The 23131-nt window shown below is 34.7% G+C and overlaps 1 protein-coding gene across 3 annotated transcripts in view; it reads left to right on the top strand.

The window, feature by feature from the left end:
• The window catches only part of STX17 (syntaxin 17), a 67915-nt gene that overhangs the window by 28943 nt on the left and 15841 nt on the right, over positions 1 to 23131 (top strand). For all 3 annotated transcript variants that reach the window (XM_528364.8, XM_054658910.2, XM_009456996.5), the window contains one exon: positions 15502 to 15727. In XM_528364.8, coding sequence (XP_528364.2) covers positions 15502 to 15727 — 226 coding nt within the window. The remainder of the gene's footprint in view (positions 1 to 15501; positions 15728 to 23131) is intronic.

The following is a 23131-nucleotide window of genomic DNA, read 5'->3' as shown; positions in this document are numbered from 1 at the left end:
ACTCTTCTAGACACTGGGCATACATCTGTGGCGGTGGCAAGTGGAGAGAGCAGAGAGAGATTTTTTTAAAGTAAACAAATATGTAATATGTTAGATGATTATAAGTGCCATGAAGAAAAGTAAAGCAGGTTAAAGGCAACAAAGAATCACAGAAGGTGTTGAGTGTTCTTTTAAATAAATGGTGTTTGTGGAAGGCTTCTGATGACATTTGAGCAGAGATCTAAAGGAAGTGAAGGCATAAACCATGGGGAATAGAATTTTTCAGGCAGAGGGACGACTCTGAGGTGAGAGGATGTGGCATAGTCGAGAAATAGTAAGGAACAGTAAGGCGGTCAGTGTGGCTAGTGTGAGCAAGGAGAGTACAGGAGATGAAGTCAAAGAGATCAGAGGGTCAGATCATGGAGAGCCTTACAGGATATGGTAACTCAGAGTTAGTAGGCAGCTTTTGGAAGGCTCTGAGCTTCTTCCACTGTGCATAAATACTTTGAAATTCATTTATGTTGTAATGTCTGTCAGTGTTTAATTCCTTTTTATTATTGAATAGTATTCTATTGTATGGCTATACCACTATACCACTGTTTGGCTATTACTAATAAAGCTGCTATGAACATTTGGGTACAGGTATTTGTGTGGACAAAGGATTTCATTTATTGTGGGTAAATAGTTAGGAGTGGAATGGCTGGAACATATAGTAGTTGTTTTTTAGGAAACTGCCAAGTTGTTTTCCAAAATGATTGTATCGTTTTATATTCCCACCAGTTCCTCCATTGTCCTTGCAAACAGTTGATATAGTCAGCCTTTTAAATTTTAACCCTTCTAATTAAGTCTGTAATGGTATCTCATGAGTTTAACCTTCATTTGCTTAATGATTAATGATGTTTCTGTTTTCTTTTGAATTTTGAATTTTAATAAATTAAAAACAACTTCTCTCTTTTGTTCTCTTTGATTTTATACCTAAATGTTATAACTGCTTATGGCTTTTTTCCTTCTTTCATGAATTTTTTATTCCATTTTATCTCCTTGCCTTGCTAGCTAATACCTCTGTTATTTTAGTGGTTCCTTTAGGGTCTTTAGTGTACATCTTATCACAGTTTATTTGCAAGTGGTATTATTCTATTTCACATATGTTTAAGAAACTTAACAATACACCTATATTTCTCCTCTACCAGCCTATATGCTGTTGTTCTCATATATTTAACTTTTATACATCATATACTTCATAATATTTAAATAGGCATTTATTTTTTAAGTGATTTAGATATTAAAGAAAAAAATCTTATATATGTACTGGTGTCATTTCCATTTTTAGTGTGCTTAATGCCTTTATGTAGATCCATATTTCCATCTGGTGTGGTTTTTCTTTTGCTGGAAAGATTTCCTTTAACATTTCTGGGAGTGTGATTCTGCTGTGACGAATACTTTGAGTTTTTGTATATCTGAAAAGTTTTTATTTCGCCATTGTTTTTAAAAGAAATTTTGCTGTATATACATTGACTTTTTGCTTTCAGTACTTTAAAGATGTTCAGCTGTCTTCTCACTTGCATTGTTTCTGATGAGAAATCTGCTTAATTCTTATCGTTGTTCCTTTGTATGTAATGTGTCTCATTTCTCTCGCTTCTTTTATGATTTTCCTTTAATCTCTGGTTTTGGGCACTTTGATTATGATGGGCTTTGGTGGCATTTTCTTCCTGTCTTGTGCTTTGAATTTATTGAGCTTCTTGGACCTCTGGACTTACCGTTTGCATCAAATATGGGCATTTTTTGGCCATTATTCATATATTTTTCTGTCCCCTCCCTTCTCTTCTCCTTCAAGGGCTCCAATTACACATATGTTAGGTTGCTTAAAGTTATGTGATAGCTCACTGATGCTCTTTTAATTCTTTTTGATTGTTTTATCTGTGTGTTTTATTTTGGATAGTGTCTATTGCCATGCCTTTATGTTTATTAGTCTTAGCAGCAGTGTCTAGTCTGCCATTAATCTATTCAATGTATTCTTTATCTCACTCACATATTGTAGTTTTCCCCTCCAGAATTTTGATTTGAGTCTTTTTTATATCTTCTGTGTCTCTAATTAACTTTTTGAACACATGAAATACAATTGTAATAGCTATTTTAATATCTTTTTCTACTAATGCTTATATCTATGGCAATTCTAGGTCAATTTCAGTTCAGTGATTATTTTATTCATTGTGGGTGATGTTTTCTTGTTTCTTTGTGTCTAGTGATATTCGATTGGGTCTCTTTTACTTTGGTAGGTGCTGGATATTTTTATGTTTTATAAATCTTATGTTTATATAAAACAATGAGCTTTGTTCTGGAATGTAGTTAAGTTGCTTGGAAACTGATCCTTTAGGGTCTTACTCTTATGATTCATTAGGCTTAACTATAGCACTGCTCAGTCTGTGGCTAATTATTTCTCATCACGGGGGCAAAACCTTTTTGAGTGCACTACTCAATGCCCTGTGAATTAAGAGTTTTCCCATTTTGGCTGGTGGCAACAGGCAGTGTCTCCAGTGTTGAGTGAGTGCTGGGTACTGTTCTCTCTAACTTTTTCAGGTGGTTTCCTTGCCAGCTTTGGGTAATTTCCTCACATACATGTTCTGATCAGTTCTTTGCTGAATTCTGGTATTTAGTGACCTCTAAATACCGATGTATCACTGATCACTCTGCATATTTCCAGGGCTCTCTCTCCCTGTGCTGCACTCTCCTCTCCAGGGCTCTGTTAAGTGAACAGTGCTCACCTTGGACAGAACCAGAAGTCATCTATTATTGTTTTGAAACTGCAAATATAGTATACTTAACAATTTTCTTTTCTACGATAAGAAAACATTAGGATTAAGAAACATTTTGTGATCAAAATTTGAAACTAAATGAGAGTTGGAAATTGTTACTACTATAATAATTCACTGAAGAACACTAACTTGGCTTTTATAGAAATCTGATAAAGGCCAGGCACAGTGGCTCACGCCTATAATTCTAACATTTTGGGAGGCCGAGGTGGATGGATTGCCTGAGCTCATGAGTTCAATACCAGCTTGGGCAACATGGTGAAACTCTGTCTCTACAAAAAATACCAAAAAATTAGCCAGGCATGGTGGTGTGTGCCCTGTAGTCCAGCTGCTTGGGAGGCTGAGGTGGGAGTATTTCTTGAGCCTGGGATATTGAGATTGCAGTGAGCCATGATCATACCACTGCACTCCAGCCTGGGTGACAGTGTGAGACCTTGTCTGGAAGGAAGGAAGGAAGGAAGGAGGGAGGGAGGGAAGGACCTGATAAGAGGGAGGGAGGGAAGAAGGAAGGAAGCTATCGGCCTAGCTTTTTCTTCATAATAGTGATGATGTAGAACTTGTTGAGGTCACAGATTTCTGGGATCCACATTAGAGATTCTGATTCAGTAGATCTCAGACCACATTTGGAAAGATACTGCTTTGGAGAAGCTATCCCAGTTCCGTAAGTACACAGATGCACAAAAATAAAATCAGCCATGGAATTTGTAGGTGTGAGATGTGACTTTCATGATTTTACTAGGAAAAACATAGAACACTTGAGCTATCTACTTTTTAACTTTTAGAAAGGGGGATGATTTAAAAGGGAGAAACAATAGAAAAGAGAGGGAATGAGGAGGAGAGTGGAGAAGCAAATATAGTAGACTGGTTAGGAGAAAAGAAGAAACGATTAAGGAGAAGCAAAACCAGATAGAGAATGGAAAAGAAGATACAAGAGTAGATTCCAAAATGAATGCTATTAGGATATAAATTGTTTTAGTTTATTGTGAGTTAAATTTTGCCTTAAAGTTCTTATGAGCTGATTAATCAGGATTTAGGATCCTTGACCTCTACTCTGATTGGCATAGGTTCTACAGAATCTCAGGGAAGAAATTAAATCTAAAACATCGTCAGTTGTAAGACACACTATTATTTTGTATACCTCTAAGAAAGAAAAAAGTACTGCCAGTTAACTATGCACAATGCTTTTTACCATTTATTTTAAGATACTTTCCAATTTTAGAGATGTTAAAATGTGGACAAGATACTGTGTTTTAAAATTGATGAAATACAGTATTTAGAAGGCTTCTACCTTACCTCGGTTTTTTCCCAATCTGTTCTTCCTATTTAGTGTGTTCTATTTTCCCAGTATTATTTTTCAGAGACAGCACAAGTCTCCCCTCCTTCTTGAAGCCTACCTAGATCCTTAATGTAAGATATGTTTCAGATTTCCTTTGAGCATGTTTCTTCCACCCCTTTCATTTTGAATATTTCCCCTTAACAGAGAATCAAAAGCAAAATAGGAGTTACATAGTTCTGCTCTCTCTGCATCATCTGCCAACACTGCACCATCTGCCCCAAGCAGTGGGCCTGAACTTTCTTTCTTGTTCTTACTCTACATGTATTTTTTAAGTCCTTTTTATTGTTCTTAACATTTTTTCATCAGCCTCCGCTCATTCTGGGCTCTAACTTTACTTACAAGATTCTCTTTGTTTTACAAGTCTCTTAAAATTCTGAACTTATCATAGCACACCTTACACAACAACCATATTGGATTCTTTAGATGCCACTTTCTTTTCTTTCTTATCAGATTAACTTATTTTAGTTTTTTATTTTTTGAGAGGCAGTCTCGCTCTTGTCGCCCAGGCTGGAGTTCAGTGGCACGATCTCGGCTCACTGCAACCACCACCTCCCGGGTTCAAGTGAGTCTCCTGCCTCAGCCTCCCAAGTAGCTGGGATTACAGGTGCCCACCACCATGCCTGGATAATTTTTGTATTTTTAATAAAGATGGGGTTTTACCACGTTGGCCAGGCTGGTCTCGAACTCCTGACCTTCAAGTGATCTGCCCGCCTCAGCCTTCCAAGGTGCTGGGAGTACAGGTGTGAGGTTAATTGTTTTTATAGTGTCAGATTAACTTGTTTGTATAGTGTAGAATTTTACTTTTTTTTTTTTTTTTTGAGATGGAGTCCCACTCTGTCACCCAGGCTGGAGTGCAGTGGTGTGATCTCAGATCTCAGCTCACTGCAACCTCCACCCTCTGGCTTCAAGCAATTCCCCTGCCTCAGCCTCCCAAGTAGCTGGGATTACAGGCGCACACCACCATGCCCAGCTAATTTTCTTGTATTTTTAGTAGAGACGGGGTTTCTTCATGTTGTCCAGACTGGTCTCAAACTCCTGACCTCAGGCAGTCCGCCTGACTCAGCCTCCCAAAGTGCCGGGATTACAGGCGTGAGCCACCGCACCCGGCCTAGAATTTTACTTTTTAGAAACTTTTATCTCTTTTGCAAAAAACTTTATTACAGTGTGATTTCTGCTATGGCATCATACAGCTTTTTTCTTTAAACTTGATCAAATTATCTTTCCTAAAGAATCTCTAATCCTAGTGTTCCTTCTAACTCTTGTGAACTGAACTGCAAGATGGCATCATGGTTTCTCTCTCATGTGTCTCACTTCCACTTCACTATTTTATGCTTGTATGTCAGAATTAATTCCAAAGGAGTAGTTCTTTTCATTATTTCTTCCACTTAATGAAAGATGGAATGTTTCATATGCTAGTGACTTACATTTTTCTAGGGAAAAATTTTAGTTAGTTTCTTGATAGTTGGAGATCCATGTTGTTGGACCACTACTTTGCCACTTTTTGGAAAGTATCAAGAAAGCATTCATTCTTTTACCATATTGATTGAATCATACCATATGCCAGGGACCAAATGTGGCCTTGAGGATATATGACAAAGAAATTAGACACAATCCCTGTTCTTAGAAACTTTACAGTTCAGTTGAATGTTAAGTAATATCCTTATCCAGTATACTTCCACAATAAAATTCCTGCTCAGTTTTACCCCTACCCAAATGCTTCAACCTCGTTTCTGTCCTAAGGTTAATTGACCATACAAGTCAATGTAGTAGTATTTTCTGAAAGTATTTAAGCTTTTTATTGTGAAATATACTTTACGTATTCTAAAAGATGCCTAAAATATAAATATACACCTAAATAAATTATTATACTGTGAACACTCATGTATCACTACTCAGATCAAGAAATAGTTGCTGGTATCCTAGAAGCCCATAGCCTCTTCCCAATTACAACCACCTTTTCCCCTGCAAAAAGAATCACTATCTTGATTTATATGGTAAATACTTTGTACCTTTTCTGTATAATTTTACTGCCAAAGTGTGTCCTTAAGACTGTAGTTTAATTTAGCCTATTTTTGAACATTATATAAATTGAATTAAACAAGATATCTTTTGTGTCTGGCTTGTCATTTACCTGTGTTTTTGCCTATAACAATAGTTCATCCATTTTCATTGCTGTATATATTCTATTTAATGAACATACCATAGTGTTTCCATTCTGTGGATGGACATTTGAGTTCAGTTTATATTATAAATGCTATTAACATTCTTGTATATTTTTACACATGTGCCCATATTTCTGTTGAGTATATTCCTAGGACAGGAATTGGTTCCTTGAGCATACTTACTTTCAACTTTAGTAAGTAATGCCAAGCTATTTTCCAAAACAGTAATGTTAATTTTACATTCCTTCCAGCAGTGAATACAATCCTGTGGGCACCACATCCTTACCAATACCAATATTTAGTATTGTCAGACTTCAATTTTAGCTGTTCTGGTGGGTAAGTTAATTGTGGTTTTAATTTACATTTACCTGATTATTCATGAGATTAATTTTTCATGTGTTTATGAGACATGCCCATTTAGAGTTCTTGCCTAAGTTTCTATGGGTTGTTTATATTTTTTTATATTGATTTGTAAGACTTCTTCATATGTTTTGCCTATAACCCCTTTATCAGTTATATGTGTTGCAGTTATCTTCTGCCACTCAGTGGTTTACTTTTTCACTGTCTTAGTGGTGTTTCTTGATGACTAGAAGCTCATTTAATTTAAAGGTTATCAATCTTATAGTTAGTGATTTTGTGCCGTGTTTACTTTTATTTTTATTTTTTAGAGACGGGGTCTCCTTTTGTCACCCAGGCTGGAGTGCAGTGACACAATCATAGCTCACTGCTGTCTCAAACTCCTGGGCTCGAGAGTTGTGCCATGTTTAAGAAATCTTTCCTACCCAGGGTTACAAAGATATTCTTCTATTTAAAAGTTTTATTGTTTTGCCTTTCACATTTAAGTCTACAGTCCATCTGGTTGATTATTGTATGTGGCGTGAAGTGGTATATCCAGCTTTATTTTTTTTTCATAAGGATACCCAAATTACTAGGCATGATTTGAAAACTTCATTTTTTTTCCCCAGCATTGCTCTGTAGTGCTACTTTTGTCGTAAGTCAAGTGCATTTATGTTTGGGTTGTTTCTGGGCTGTTTCACTGTGTATTTGTCTATTCTTGCACTAATGCCATACTCTCTTAATTACTATGGCTTTGTAATGAGTTTTGATATCTAATAGAGGAAGTTCTCCTACTTCCTTCTTCACAAGTGATTTGGATAGTCTCAGCCCTGTGCATTTTCATATACATTTTAGAATCAGCTTATTAAGTTTCACCAAAACAAAACAAAGTATCAACCTTTTGCAAATTTATTTAATTTATTGAATTCCTGTATTTGTTTTTGTTTGTTCGTTTGTTTGTTTCTTTGTTTTGAGATGCAGTCTCGCTCTGTCACCCAGGCTGGAGTGCAGTGGCACAATCTCTGCTCACTGCAAGCTCCGCCTCCTGGATTCAAGTGATTGTCCTGCCTCAGCCTCCCAAGTAGCTGGGACTACAGGCGCATACCACCTCGCCTGGCTGATTTTTGTTTTTGTTTTTGTTTTTTTGAGTTGGAGTCTCACTCTGTCACCCAGGCTGGAGTGCAGTGGCGCAATCTTGGCTCACTGCAACCTCTGCCTCCTGGGTTCAAGCGATTCTCCTGCCTCAGCCTCCCGAGTAGCTGGGACTACAGGTGTGCGCCACCATGCCCAGCTAATTTTTGTACTTCTTAGTAGAGATGGGGTTTCACCATGTTGGCCAGGCTGGTCTCGAACTCCTGACCTCAAGTGATCTGCCCACCTTGGCCTCCCAAAGTGCTGAGATTACAGGCGTGAGCCACTGCACCCAGCTGAATCTCTATATTTGAATAAAAGTGACATCTTTGCCATATTGAATCCTCCAATTCATGACCATATTTTATTGTTTTATCTTTTATATGAAGCTAGATTTAAATTGCTGATGTTTCTTTAGGATTTTAAAATCTTGTTTATAGTGCGTGAGACTAGTCTGAATTTTTCTTTATTCTTAATCTTCTTAAGTTTCGTTTCAAGGTTGTGCTACCATAAAGAGTTAGAGGATGGTCTTTTTCTGTGCCTTTGAAGAATTTGTGTAATTTCCTTTAAATATTTGGTAGAATTGGCCAGTAAAACTATCAGGCTGGGCTTTTTCTTTGTTTGTTTGTTTAGTTGGTTTTGGTTTTGTGTGGCGAGGAAGAGAGACTTCAAAATATACATTTAATTTCTTTAATAATTATATGACTATTTTGGTTTCTATTTGTCAGTTTGATAAGTTATAGTCTTCTAATAATTTATTTCATCTAAGTTTTCTAATTTATTGGCATACATTTTTTCAGAATATTTTATTTTTTAATTCTGCAAGATCAGTAGTAATGCCGTTTTTCATTTCTGATTTTGGTTATTTATGCCTTCTCTATTTTTTAAAATTATTTCTCAATGAAGTTTATCAATTTTATTAGTCTTCCCAAAAATCCAGTTTTGGCTTTGTTAATCTATTGTATTATGTTTGTTTTTCTGTTTCATCAAATTTATTTTTACATTTTTATTATTTTCTCCTTTCTACTTTTTTTGCAATTGTTTTTACTATTTTCTAGTTTCTTGCAATGGATTTTCAGTCTACTAATTTTCAACCTTTTTTCTTTTCTAATATATATATATGCAGTTACAGCTATAAATTTGTATTGCTTTAGCTGCCTGTAGGTTTAAATATGCATTATTTTTCTTTTCATTCAGGTCAAAGCATTTTTTTCTTTTTTTTAAGATGGAGTTTCACTCTTGTTGCCCAGGCTGGAGTGCAATGGTGCAATCTTGGCTCACTGCAACCTCCGCCTCTTGGGTTCAAAAGATTCTCCTGCCTCAGCCTCCCGAGTAGCTGGGATTACAGGTGCCCACCACCACACCCGGCTAATTTTTTGTATTTTCAGTAGAGATGGGGTTTCGCCATATTTGTCAGGCTGGTCTCAAACTCCTGACCTCAGATGATCCACCCTCCTCAGCCTCCCAAAGTGTTAGGATTACAGGCATGAGCCACTGCGCCCAGCCAGCATTTTTAATTTCTACTGTGATTTCTTCTTTGACTTGTGGGTTATTTAGAAATATGTCTTTCTTCATTATTGGTCATGAAATGTTTATAGATATATTTTATTAATGATTTCAAGTTTAATTTTATTATGATCAGAGTATATGGTCTGTATGATATCAGTGTCAATATTTTCGAAATTTGTCAAAACTTCCTTTAAGACTTAGTATATAATCAGTTTTTATAATTGTTCTCCATGTGTATTTGTGTGTTCTTTTTACATGTGTATTCTCACCTTGTTGGGTATAATGTTCTATATAATTTATATCTAGTTTGTGTTAAACTTATTGTTCAAATCCTCTATATTAACTTAACATCATTTTGTCCATTTGTTCTGTTAATTACTTAAAGGTGTTAAAGCTTTCCCTTATGATTGTGGGTTTGTTTCAATTTTTCTTTATAGTTCTTGTCCAGTTTTGCATTATATGTATTGTGGGTATGTTATTAGGTATACTTAACTTAGGTATTATTATGTATTCCTGGTACAGGTATTATAAAGTGATTCTCTTTATTTTTAGTAATGTTTTGGCTTTAAAGTCTGTTTTTTCTAATATTGCCGCAGCAGGTTTTCTTTGGAGAGGCGGTGTTAGGGTTAAAGTGGTTTATCTTTTTCATCTTCTTATATTGAACCATTCTTTCTTTATGTTTTAGATACAATCGCTTAAGTTTTTTAAAATTCAGTCTATAAATCTTTATCCTGTAACTGGAATATTTGTTTCATTTTTATTTAATGTAATTATCGATATATTTAGATTTAAATCTTTCACCTTATTGTGTGCTTTCTATTTCTTACACATATTTTTAAAATCTCCATATTTACTTTCTTTTGTATTGATCTTGTTTTTTTTAATTTATCTAATTTTTTCCTTTCTAGTTTAGGAACTACATTTGAGCCTTCTCCAAGGATTTCACCAACTGTGGAACAAAAATTTTTTTTTTTAAACGGATAGTTGCGGCCGGGCGCGGTGGCTTACGCCTGTAATCCCAGCACTTTGGGAGGCTGAGGTGGGTGGATCACCTGAGGTCAGGAGTTCGAGACCAACCTGGCTAACATAGTGAAACCCCATCTCTACTAAAATACAAAAAAATTAGGTGGGCGTGGTGGCTGGCGCCTGTAATCCCAGCTACTAAGGAGGCTGAGGCAGGCGAAATCGCTTAAACCTGGGAGGCGGAGGTTGCAGTGAGCCAAAATCGTGCCACTGCACTCCAGCCTGGGCGATAGAGCAAGACTCCATCTCAAAAACAAAAACAAAAACGGAAAGAATGGATAGTTGCATCTGTACTGACTCTTTTGCTTGTCACTGTTCTCTATAAAAGTACAGTATAATAACTATATAGTATTTATATTATATTAGGTATTATAAGTAATCTAGCGATAAAGTATACGGGAGGATATTCATAGGTTTTACACAAATACTACACCATTTTATATAAGGCTTTGAACATCTATGGATTTTGGGTATTTGCAGGGATTCCTGGAACCAATCCTCCATGGATACCAAGGAATAAATGTATATACTTTTACTAGAAATTACAACATACATCTTTAACTTAGAAGTACAGATAGTATCAGTTCCTTAGACTATTTTAGTTCCATGTATGCCCTGCAACTTAAATGCTACTTTTATATAAATATTTCTAAACACCACAGACATTAGTATTATTGTTTTAGTAGAGTTACCGGTCATCTAGATTTACCCACTTTTTACCTTATTTTCATTTCTGTTCATTTCTTTTTGCATTTCCAACTTTTTATCTGGGATTAATTGTTATTTTTGAAGATCACCATTTAATATTTCTCTTACTGTGTGTTATTGACTGAAGGCAAATTCTCTCAGCTTTTGTTTGTCTAAAAATATTTTTATTTTACCTGTGGTCTTGAAAGATATTTTTGCAGCATATAGAACTTTAGGTTGATAGTAATTTGCTTTCTATACTTTGAATATATTGTTCCATTGTCTTTAGGCTTTCGTTATTGCTGTTGAGAAGTCATATTATAATCTTACTGTTTCTTTGCAAGAAACTCTTGTCTCTAGCTGCTTTTAGACATCTTTTCTCCTACTTTTTCTCTCTTCTGGCTAGGTGTATTTTTCCTTTTATTTATTCTTCTCAGGATTTGTTGACCTTGAATTGTGGATGGATGTTTTTCTTCAATGTTTTGAAAATTCTCAGTCATTATCTATTCAAATTCATTTTCCGTCTTCTTCTGGAATTCTAAGTAAATGTATATTGTACCCTTTTCTAACTATATCTTCGGTATTTCTTAACTTTTCTTCTGTATTTTTTACTTTTCCTTGTTTCTTTTTTACATAGTTTCTTCAGATCTGTTTTCCAGTTTATATCTTTCTTGAACTGGGCCTAATATGAAGCTAAACTCAATTATTAAATTCTTTTGGACATTATTTTAAAATTATAGAATATTCATTAAAAAACCTATATGTTGCTTTTTATAGTTTCCAATTGTCTGCTAAATTTTCAAGCTTTATTTTTATGCCTTTGAACAAAATAACTATAGTTTTATAGACTACATTTGCTTATTCCCTCATTACATGTCCTTTTGGATGTTTCTGTTGCCTGTTGTTTTTGCTGTTTCTTCCTCATGCTGCATATGTCCTCATGTGCTTGGTAATCTTTGATTGATTGGTGGACATTGTATTTGAAACATTATTTATAGAAATTATTTGAAGCTAGGGATGATGTTATCTTCCTCCAGATATTTTCATTTGCTCTTCTAAGCCGCTGGGGGCACTAACTTTCCAAGATTATCTTTATACAATTTTAGAGCTTAAGTTTTTTTATGAGCTACTCGAGACTGGAGGCCAGTCTGTAGTTCACGCAAGGGCTGCTTTATTTTAGGATTACCTGTGTTCCTAGGGTGGAGCTCTGACGATCCCAGCCAAAAGTACCAGAGTCCTTATACTTAGCAGGGCTTGGCATTGAAATTTTAATCCAAGCTTTGTGAGTTTATATTCTGGTATGCAAATACTCCCAAAGCAAATGTGGCCCTGAGTTCAGGACTCACCTCTCTAGATTTCCATCTTTGCCCAATTCTTGTCCTATAGTTACTTACTATCTTGTTTGCTTTATGGTACTTTTCAAGTTTTTTTTTTTTCCTATTGGTTTGTTTTGTGATTTGATTTTTGTTCAACTTTTGAAGTAGCCATTAGTGGGAAGGTTAGTCTGAATCACCTGGCCTGCTGTTTTCAGAAGCAGAAACACCTGACTTTATGTTCTTCATATATGGTTTTACCATCCTGTTCCCTCTATTTGATTTTAGAGAGATTCCCTAGTTGCCCTATCCAATGTAGTAGCTCCTAACTACATGTGACTGTTGAGCACTTAAAATATAGCCAGTTTGAACTGAGATGTGCTGTGAATGTAAAATATATACCAGATTTCTAAGACTTACTACAAATAAAACAATTTAAAAGATTTTAAGTTTTATAATTGCATATTAAAATAGTATTTTAGCTATCTTAGGTTAAATAAAAATATTATTAAAATTAATTTCCCTTGTTTTTACTTTTTAAATGTAATTTAAAAAATTTTAAATTACATATGTGGCTTGTGTGTGTGATTTGCATTATGTTTGTGTTGGATGGTGTTTGCTATGTAATAAAGTAGTTAGAACACAAGATCTGTGGTCTGGATTTGATTCTTGCCTATACTGTTTACTAGCAGTGTAATCTTGGGCTACTTTTTTAACTTCTTGCTTTAATTTTCTCTTCTATAAAATGAGAATAATAGTAATATCCATTTCAAAGATATATTGTGAGGGGAAGATAAAAGACGTAAAGTCAGCACAATCGATAACTTTAAGTGTTGATTAAAATTTAGCCACTATTTATGTTTTTGTTATCATTGTTGCTGTTATTATAGTATCAGATTTTATACTTCAGTGGGTTTTTTCTTTCTCTCCCTCAAAATTTTCCACATTACTCATAGTAATAGAGTTCTTAGCTGGATACTGTAATTTGACTGGGGACAGACATATGTACAAATTACATAAGTGAGGAAGATGTCACAAACAAATGCTCATTAAGTTTGGCTGTAGAAAATTTTTAATGCTTCTCCAAGATAATATTACCTAAAATATTTCTGTAGACTGGTAACTATATAACCAAGCTTTATAATTATGGTCCAGAAAGGAGTCACATAGCCAGGAAATGGTGGTGTGTTGGAAACAGTATTGTTCTGGGACTTGAGGCCTGGGCTGTAGTCCAAATTCTGCCATTGTGTTTGTCTAGACTCCAGTTTCCTTATTGTAAAATTGTGAGGTTGTATTAGATGCTCACTTATGCCCCCTTGAAGGTTATATAATTTTAACATATTAATACCTACATTCCACATATTTTGAATCTACAGTTTAATTATCCTTAGGTTTTTCGGCTCATATTAGAATGGTAAGAGACCGAAGATAAGGTTACAGGAAGTATAGAGTCATGGTAAGATAGAGGCACAATTTTTTCACCCAGAAAAATCTTACAAGATGCTTTAGGTTGTAACTAAACTATTTTTTTTTTCTAGAATTGACTTTAATTTTACTACAGTAAAATGGAAACTTTAGATTGTATTATATTAAGATACTATATAGATAGACATTATTATTATAGTTTAGTGGAAAGATTGCTGGCCCTATCGGAATACCTGGGTTTTAACCCCAGTTTTGCCACTAGATAACTTAAGTAAATCCTAAACAGGTTTTTTTTTGTTTGCTTTTTCCATATGTAATAATTTGGACTGTAATAATGCAACACCTCACTCAGAGTATGCACTTGAAAAATTAATTCTTACTTACTGGTCTGTCTACTGTATAGGATTTGCATTAATATTGTGAAAACACTTTAGGGGAAAATAGTTTAAAATATATGAATAGACATATAACTTTTCTTACTTTGATTATTTTTGCAAATTTGTTCTATTTAATCTTAAAGGGATTGTTTCTTTGTTTTCAAAGTATAGACCATTGAGAAAGAGGGAAAGCTCCCCAGTATATTTTATGAAGCTAGCACAACCTTAAACCTGTTAAAGCAAATTTAAACCTAGTAAAGATAGTATAAATACAAAAATTGTGTACATGCACACATGTATACACACACACACACACACACCTATGTGCTAAAGTTTCAAATAAAATACTAGCAAATGAATTCAGCATTGTATTTAAAAATTATATATATTGGCTAGAAAGGCTTTATCCCAGGAATATAAAGATGACTCTACACTACAAAATCTGTACATAATTCATTATAGCAACATATTAGAGGTAAATTTATGACTAAGCCAGTAGGTATTTCTCAAAAAGAAGGAAAATCATTTGATAAAAATCTAACAACTTCATTCATAGGGAAGTGCAGAGTAAAGCAACAGTGAGATGACATGCAGGACTGGCAGCATGTGAAGAAATAGGCAGTCATACCTTGATGCTAGTGTGAAGTGTTACTGCTTTTTGGGAAAAAAACAACAATAGCTTCTGAAATAAAAATGCACATTATCATTTGAATATTCCTGTTTCTGGGAGTCTTTCCTACACAAAATAATATATTAATATTAGTGTATACTATAATGTTAATATATACTAATATAGTAAATTAGGACTTATATGCAGGGATATTTGTTTCATAGTTTGTAATAACTAAAAATTAGGAACAACATGAATGTTGATCACCGAAGGAGTGACTGAGTAAATTATTCTACACTTACACCGTGGAATATAGTGTAACCATTGAGCAGGAGGGATAATATTGTTGAGTATGGAATGGCAAATTATAGATTACTGTGTATAATGTAATCCATTTTTTTAATAAAAAGGGAGAAGCCTTATATATGTTAAATGTGTGCATGAGCCGTGAGAAATGTGTGGGAGTATTGGGTTAAGAGGGGGTTGGATAGGTGAAGTGAGAATATCATTTTTATTTCATATGCTTCTGTAGTGTTTGATTTATTGTGAAGAGCATTTATCTTTGTATAACCACATTTAATGAAGGAAAAATGCTAAATAAATTCAAAGTATGAGCATGTGGGTTCCAAAGATGCTGCATTTGGCCAGCCAGAGACATGGAAAATGTAAAAGTATTATGCTACACCTTCTATTGTGGAGATATTTGTTATAATTTCCATCCACAACTATTATAACATTACTTCTGAAAAGAAAGATATTTTATACTAAGAAATGGTGGCATTAATGATTTTTTTCTTTTATAGCAACTCCGATCCAATATCCGAGAAATTGAGAAACTTTGTTTGAAAGTCCGAAAGGATGACCTAGTACTTCTGAAAAGAATGATAGATCCTGTTAAAGAAGAAGCATCAGCAGCAACAGCAGAATTTCTCCAACTCCATTTGGAATCTGTAGAAGAACTTAAGAAGCAATTTAATGATGAAGAAACTTTGCTACAGCCTCCTTTGACCAGATCTATGACTGTTGGTGGTAATGTATTGTACTAAGTCTTATTCTCAGTCACAGTAGTGCAGTTAATTAAAGATCACCTCCTTGAGTAGATACTGAATTATCTATAGGTCTTCAAAGACCATTCACTATCCCAATATGCTGAATCCTTGGACCCTGATCAGTGTTCCTGGAAATGTGTACCCTGGATATTTTGCAGAATAAAAAATTTGAGGCTATGCTTATGGAGTGGGACTTCAGGGAAAGTTCCCGTTTGTCTATTTATTGAAGAGAAATTTAAATATATTTCCTAAGGATAATGTCATTCTTGTCTGCAAAGTACTCTTTACTCCTTTCCAGGTGCAGGGGTGACCTCTTCAGGCATGCTTTTTTTTCTTAAGCATTCTGATTTTCTGAGGGGATGTTAGATCTATCTTTCAGCCAAGTTCTCTGAATAACTGACAACATTAAGTAATCTACAATGGGAGTTAAGCCATCATCTTCTGTGAAGTGATACTCTAAGAAACAGCCCTGTGAAATTTGTCATTACATCTCTTCTAAGGATGTAATTGATAATTGCTGATCACATTATAATAATGTCTTTAATTCTGAAAATATTCTTGGCTTAATACATAGTAGTACTTCAAAGTAGTTCGTCTTTTTTTTTTTTTAATCTTTTGGGTATTCAATGGAATAACTGATAAGGTTTTCCTACTTAAATTGTTTACTAGAAAGCTTAGAGCCAAAATTTTTAGCCACCAAAAGTCAGATTTTTAAACCTATCCTAGCTTTGTTTTATAACTACTGCCCTTGTTTTCTTTTTTTGTTTTAGTGTTTCTCTTTTGTTAGTAACTTGTCTCATCTCGTTATATTTTATAAATTATTCTAAGCTACCTTTAATCCTTACGGAAAAGGTGGAGTATAAGTAAGTTACAAATTAGAATAGAATCTTAGAGATGTTACAAAAAGTGGGCGAAGAGCATGAACAGACACTTCTCAAAAGAAGACATTTATGCAGCCAAAAAACACATGAAAAAATGCTCACCATCACTGGCCATCAGAGAAATGCAAATCAAAACCACAATGAGATACCATCTCACACCAGTTAGAATGGCAATCATTAAAAAGTCAGGAAACAACAGGTGCTGGAGAGGTTGTGGAGAAATAGGAACACTTTTACACTGTTGGTGGGACTGTAAACTAGTTCAACCATTGTGGAAGTCAGTGTGGCAATTCCTCAAGGATCTAGAACTAGAAATATCATTTGACCCAGCCATCCCATTACTGGGTATATACCCAAAGGACTATAAATCATGCTGCTATAAAGACACATGCACACGTATGTTTGTTGTGGCACTATTCACAATAGCAAAGACTTGGAACCAACCCAAATGTCCAACAATGATCGACTGGATTAAGAAAATGTGGCACATAAACACCATGGAATACTATGCAGCCATAAAAAATGATGAGTTCATGTCCTTTGTAGGGACATGGATGAAATTGGAAATCATCATTCTCAGTAAACTATCGCAAGGACAAAAAACCAAACACCGCATGTTCTCACTCTTAGGTGGGAATTGAACAATGAGAACACATGGACACAGGAAGGGGAACATCACACTTGGGACTGTTGTGGGGTGGGGGGAGGGGGGAGGGATAGCATTAGGAGATATACCTAATGCTAAATGACGAGTTAATGGGTGCAGCACACCAGCATGGCACGTGTATACATATGTAACTAACCTGCACATTGTGCACATGTACCCTAAAACTTAAAATATAATAACAATAAAATAAAAATAAGAATAAAAATTAAAAAAAGAAATGTTACATCTGCCCATTTTTTCTTTTTTTATTTACTCAGGGCACTCCTGCATCACTATCTCCAAAGCCAGATTATTTTTAATTTTATATTTTCAGTGCTAATGATCCAGTAATTTATAGAGAGATTAAAAAAAGCTTTTGGAAGAAACATTTAGGCCACTAGTCAGAGTTTCTGGGTAATCTTGCTTTTGTTGTAGCCTTAGTACCTAGCACAATGCTTGGCACATAATGGACCTAAATGTTTTATAAACATAAATACATAAATATCTTTTTAGAGACAATTTTGTAATTTCACATGCGCTGTAATCACCTCACTCTGTGGATAACCAGTACTGTAAATGTTTTTGAGAGAAGGAGATGCTAGCACTCAATCCTTGGTTGAAAAGTATTTGGGAAGAATGCTTTTTGATAGTTTGTAATTACCGTTTCATTATTCTGTTCATCTATAGTTATTGCTGCCATATTGGTGAGGTTGAAGGCTGTTTTTATCACTTAGTGCAAACTGATGCTTTATGTGCACATGTGGAGTAACTGGGTTTTATAGTTCCATGTGATTAAGGGTTCATCTTATGTACCCAGACATTGTGATAGTTGTGATGGTAATAATAACTGTGAAGATAACCTGGATTTTCTGGAAAGAGTAACTAACATCAATCTCTTTGCTACTTAGCTTTGAATTGCCTATCTCTAGCAATTCCCCTATCAAACAAAAATTTGGAGTTCTATCTGAGAGTTTTCTCACAGTATTTTAATATCCTAATACTTGCTTTAATTTGCATTTTATTATTGCATTATTTATGTTACTACCAGTAGAACTGTTGGGGATCAACAACTTTGGGCTTATATGTCATCACAGAAATTGGGTGATTATTATTAATAGAAAAAAGCAGTTTACCCAGTTTGCTGGCGATTAACTTTCTCCATAGGAAGCTGATTGGTATATAAAAAAAAAGTTCGGCAGATTTTGAAGAAGTATGTGCATAAAGGAAATGAAAAAATTGGAGCAAAGCCAGAGATTGAGGGAGAAGAAATAGCAGGTGAAATTGACTTCCCAATTCTCTTGTTTCTCAAACTTCTCAATTCACCAAATGGGCTATTAAAGACCTAATTACTAGGAGAAAACTAAAAAATTAAATCTCTATAACTAGTATTGATTTGGTTGAGACAGTCATTCTATTAATAAAATCAATACCTAGGTTATACCTAAAATAGTGTATAGAATTTCAAATTCAATAGTCTGCTTGTCATAGTGTGCTTTCACTATTAATCCACTGCCAACATAAAGCAATTAGAAAACTACTGTCTCACCAAGTGCCTGAGTATTTCGCCAAGTGTGAGAGTTTCTGCTATATTGCCTCAAGTCCAGAAATATTATTAATAAATAAGAGAATGGAAAAGGAAATGAATAATGAAAGGAAAGCAAGTAACTAATTTACGTAAGACTTTAATAGTGGGGTAGGAATTGAGTTTGCTCCATATTTGGTCTTCTTCTAGGTGTAGACTGTTTTTGTCATTCTACATGTTTTTATTCTATGCTCTCCAGTTTTTCCTTATTTTTGCTTTAGATACTTATTATAGTAGCAAGAGCCTATATGGAAAATCTGTTTTATTGCATAGAAGTTAAGTGCCTTAAAATACTTTTTACTTTACAAATTCAATCTGATTCTAAATAAATTGGTTGGAAACATCAGCAGAGATTCAGAAGCAATGTTGCCACATTTCCATGAGTAAGATCAAAAATACAAAAATAGTTTTTCATTTACAGATAGAAATAACAAGTAGAATAGGATGTTTTATATTCTCTGGAGAATGAAAGAAGCTTATTAAGTTTAGGGAGAAGCTGTGATGATTTTGCTGTTTCTTTTGTCCAGATTCCGAGAGTTCCTAAAGCAAATCTTCTCTGCCAATCTTCTTGATCTGAGAAACTCCCTTCTGTCTCACTTGTGTGTCTGGTTTCATTTTTAGCATATTGCTTTCCACCAAGTGAAGTGAGGAGCCTCCAAATCTGATTTGTATTTAGAAAGGTGATTCAAGTCATACAGAGTGAATCAGTGCTTCTCTCCATTTTTGTCTTTCTTTACTCTCAGGACACACACTTCAGTAACACAAAAGGAACAGAATCTTATTACATTTTAAACAAATATTCACAAAAGAAAAGAATATAATCTTAAAACTGCTGGGAACTTCAGACCAGCGTATTGAATTTGATGAAATTTAGATTTTTATCACAGGTATATACATGTACTGAACAGTTTTATGAAACATGTAGGTGGTTTGTATTATATGATTCAGAAGATGTATTTTCTATTGGTTTTAATTTTTTTTTAAGTCTTCATTTGCAGCTAAGTTAAGCCATGCTTAGAAGTAATTTTATTTTGATAGATAGGCTTATGTAGATGATCAGTAAATTAATTTCACTATTTTTAAACTATCAGAACTGGAAAACATTTCAGCAATGCTTTTGAATTAATTTAGATTTATAATAAAACTTTTTCTTATGTGGTGAAGGTTAGTGGAAATTTTTTATATACTATAATTCTTGGTAAAATCATTGCTGTTCATAAAGTATGGAGAAAGAGGGAGAGAATACTTGGATATATATAAAAGGGAAAAGTCTTATGTTATTTCGTTTATTTCTCACTTCAACTAAACCAACAATAAGGTTTTAAAACCAATCCTGGGGTTTAAAAAACAGTGGTGAGTGATAGGTCCTATGTTCTACTTGCCCTTTATGCTTCTGGTTTGTGTGTGGGTGGGAGTACCTGAGATGATTATGTTACATGAAACAGTTGCAATTTTTTACTTCTGTAGGCAGCTCTAAAGTTCTTCAGCTTTCTTTCCTGAAACTATAATCTATCTCAGCGTTTTGCCTTATCATGTCCATAGCAGTTCGTAAAAGTTCAAAGGATCATCACTGAGGTAGTGATTTTAAATGCAAGCTGGAATAAATGAATTATGGAAGTTGTAGAAATGAAAAGATTTGCTTTAATTGATAGTCATGACTTGAATTGATTAGCGAGGTTTAGAGTTTTAAGTTTACATCAGGGTTTTTTATGGAAGAGCACAGACCTCTTTGTTCTAAGACTCTGTTTGAACTAAGATGCATACGTAGTTTGGTTTCAAGTGAGACGTAAATGACTTAAACATTTTTATTCTTTACTGAGGGAAATGTTTTATGTTTGTTTAAAATGTCAAACATTTCCCACACATTATTTTTTTTAGATTAAGTATTAATATATAATAATCTGTCCTAATTTCATTGCATACCCTCGCAAACTTCATTTGAATCCTCTTTAATAGTACATAAATTAGGGCTTTAAAAAATATTTTGAGTGGTGATGGTTATAAAGTTATCCTTTATATTTGATCTGTTAATAATAATGAAGTTATAATTATTCATAATAATGTTAAAGAAGTGTAAATACCTGGAAATATTAAGTAGAAGAAAGGTCATAGAGTAATTCATTTATCTTGGTTGATGTGAAAATGAGAGTGTCTTTATGGCAATAATGTAAAGCATAGAGTAACTATTTTAAGCATTTGTAAAAATCATTTAGAGCTTTTAAAATATTGGCTATTTGCCATACTGTTTTAATGTAAAACTTACTCTGTATCGCCTGCCTTTGCTCTTCCTTTAAGTTAAATAAATATATTCAGATAAGATTAAAAACATTCTCAGTCCTGATAAACCTACAAATTACTTTTTAGTCCATTGACTATGGCCTTCCTAAACAATTGAAACATTTTTCCTAGAGAGGTAAAGCATTCATAGGCTTTAAAGGTAAAATAGTAATGCAGTTTTATAAAATACTATTTCAGTTATAGGTTTGGCTGAAAGGGGCATTGAGAGAACATGAACTTAGAGTTATAATTGCTTACTTTTAGGAGTAGATCAGATGCCACATGTCATCATGGCATTTCTCTGCTTATAACCCTTCAACAGCTCTCTTTGGTGTGCCAGATAAAGTCCAAAGTCTTTAACTGGTCTGCAAGGCCCCTCCTGACCATCTGTAGGCTTATACTTGTAACTTGTCTTTTACTTCTTGCTTTGTACCATCAAACCGCTGATTTACATAGCTATATTGTTTATTCCTTGAGGGCCTTTGTCCATACTGGTTTTTCTACCTAGAATATGTATTCCTCTCTTCTTTGCCTAGTAACCTCAAGTTTTCTAGAAAGGCTTCCCTTGAGTTGCATGCCATATCAAACTGGATCAGATGCCACCCACAGCTCGGAAGTCTCATAAAATACTTATGTATGTATTTCTGATTCTAGATAGATACCAATGCAGTTTCCTATTGTTTTATAATTTCTTTTTGTATGTCTGGCTCTTCTAAAATACAAATTCCTTGAGAGAATGTACTCTGTGTTGATTACTTTTTATCTCTGGCACCCTAACACAATACTCAGTGGGTGCTCAGAAAATGTAAGTGGTAGGTGTTTTGAGCTTGAAGTGAAGGGGAGATAGTAGAACTTCAGATCTTTTGTTTCCATTTCTACTGTAACTATCCTACAGCAGATCACCGTCATGTTACACTGGATATATTGGAAAGCCTTCAGACTGTTTTTTTGTTTTTGTTTTTGTGTTATTGTTTTTTTTTTTTTTGAGACAGAGTCTCGCTCTGTTGCCCAGGCTGGAGTCAGTGGAGTGATCTTGGCTCACTGCAACCTCTGCCTCCCAGGTTCTAGTAATTCTCCTGCTTCAGCCTCCTGAGTAGCTGGGATTACAGGTGCGTGCCACCATGCCGGCTAATTTTTTGTGTTTTAGTAGAGATGGGGTTTCGCTGTGTTGCCCAGGCTGGTCTCGAACTCCTGAGCTCAGGTGGTTTTTTTACTCTCTAATTTTGTCACCTTCCAACTGCATCCTTAATGTGTTTCTTACACGGTGGCTATAGTTTTCTCTGTAAATCTAAAATCTGATTATGGCACTTTCCCAGTAGTCTCCAACTATTTTTAATAGTAACATATTGATCTTTTGTGAAAAGCAAAACTGTTTAACATAGTTTACAAATGCCATGAATAATCTCAAAGTAGATTTCCAGCCTTAGACTTTGCTTTTCTCCTCACCACAGTCAGCTATACTGAACATTTTTCAGTCCCTAAGCGTATGCACATACTGTTCTCTCTGACCTGAATACTCTTTGCTTCTCCTTCCACCCCTGCACCAGTTCACCTGTGTAGTAATTTCTGTTCATCCTCAGGCTTCAGCTTCAGAGCCTTCTCTGACCACTCTCCCTTCCACAAGTCTAGGTTAAATACCTCTTATCTGTGCCCATGTAGCACTCTATACTTACCAGTATTACAGTTCTTATTAGACTATACTGACTAAACTTGACTATTAATATGTCTGTATCACGCATTTTATGGTAAGATCTGTTAATAATAGCAGCAGCAGTAACTAATTTATTGAGCACTTGTACTTTATATATAACCCAGGTACTGTGCAAAGTAAATATCACCTTATTTTACAAATGAGAAAAACCAGCCAAAGAGATGAAATACCCAAGGCAAACAGTTTATAAATAGCCAAATCAGAATTCTAACCCAAGTCTTTCTGACTAGGCCCAGGCTCCTAACCACTACACTATGTTGCCTCTTCCGAACTGTTTTTATGGTTTG

The sequence above is a fragment of the Pan troglodytes genome, chromosome 11 (genome assembly GCF_028858775.2).
Source record: "Pan troglodytes isolate AG18354 chromosome 11, NHGRI_mPanTro3-v2.0_pri, whole genome shotgun sequence".
Lineage (NCBI taxonomy): Eukaryota > Metazoa > Chordata > Mammalia > Primates > Hominidae > Pan > Pan troglodytes.
This window is presented reverse-complemented; position numbering and strand designations above follow the sequence as displayed.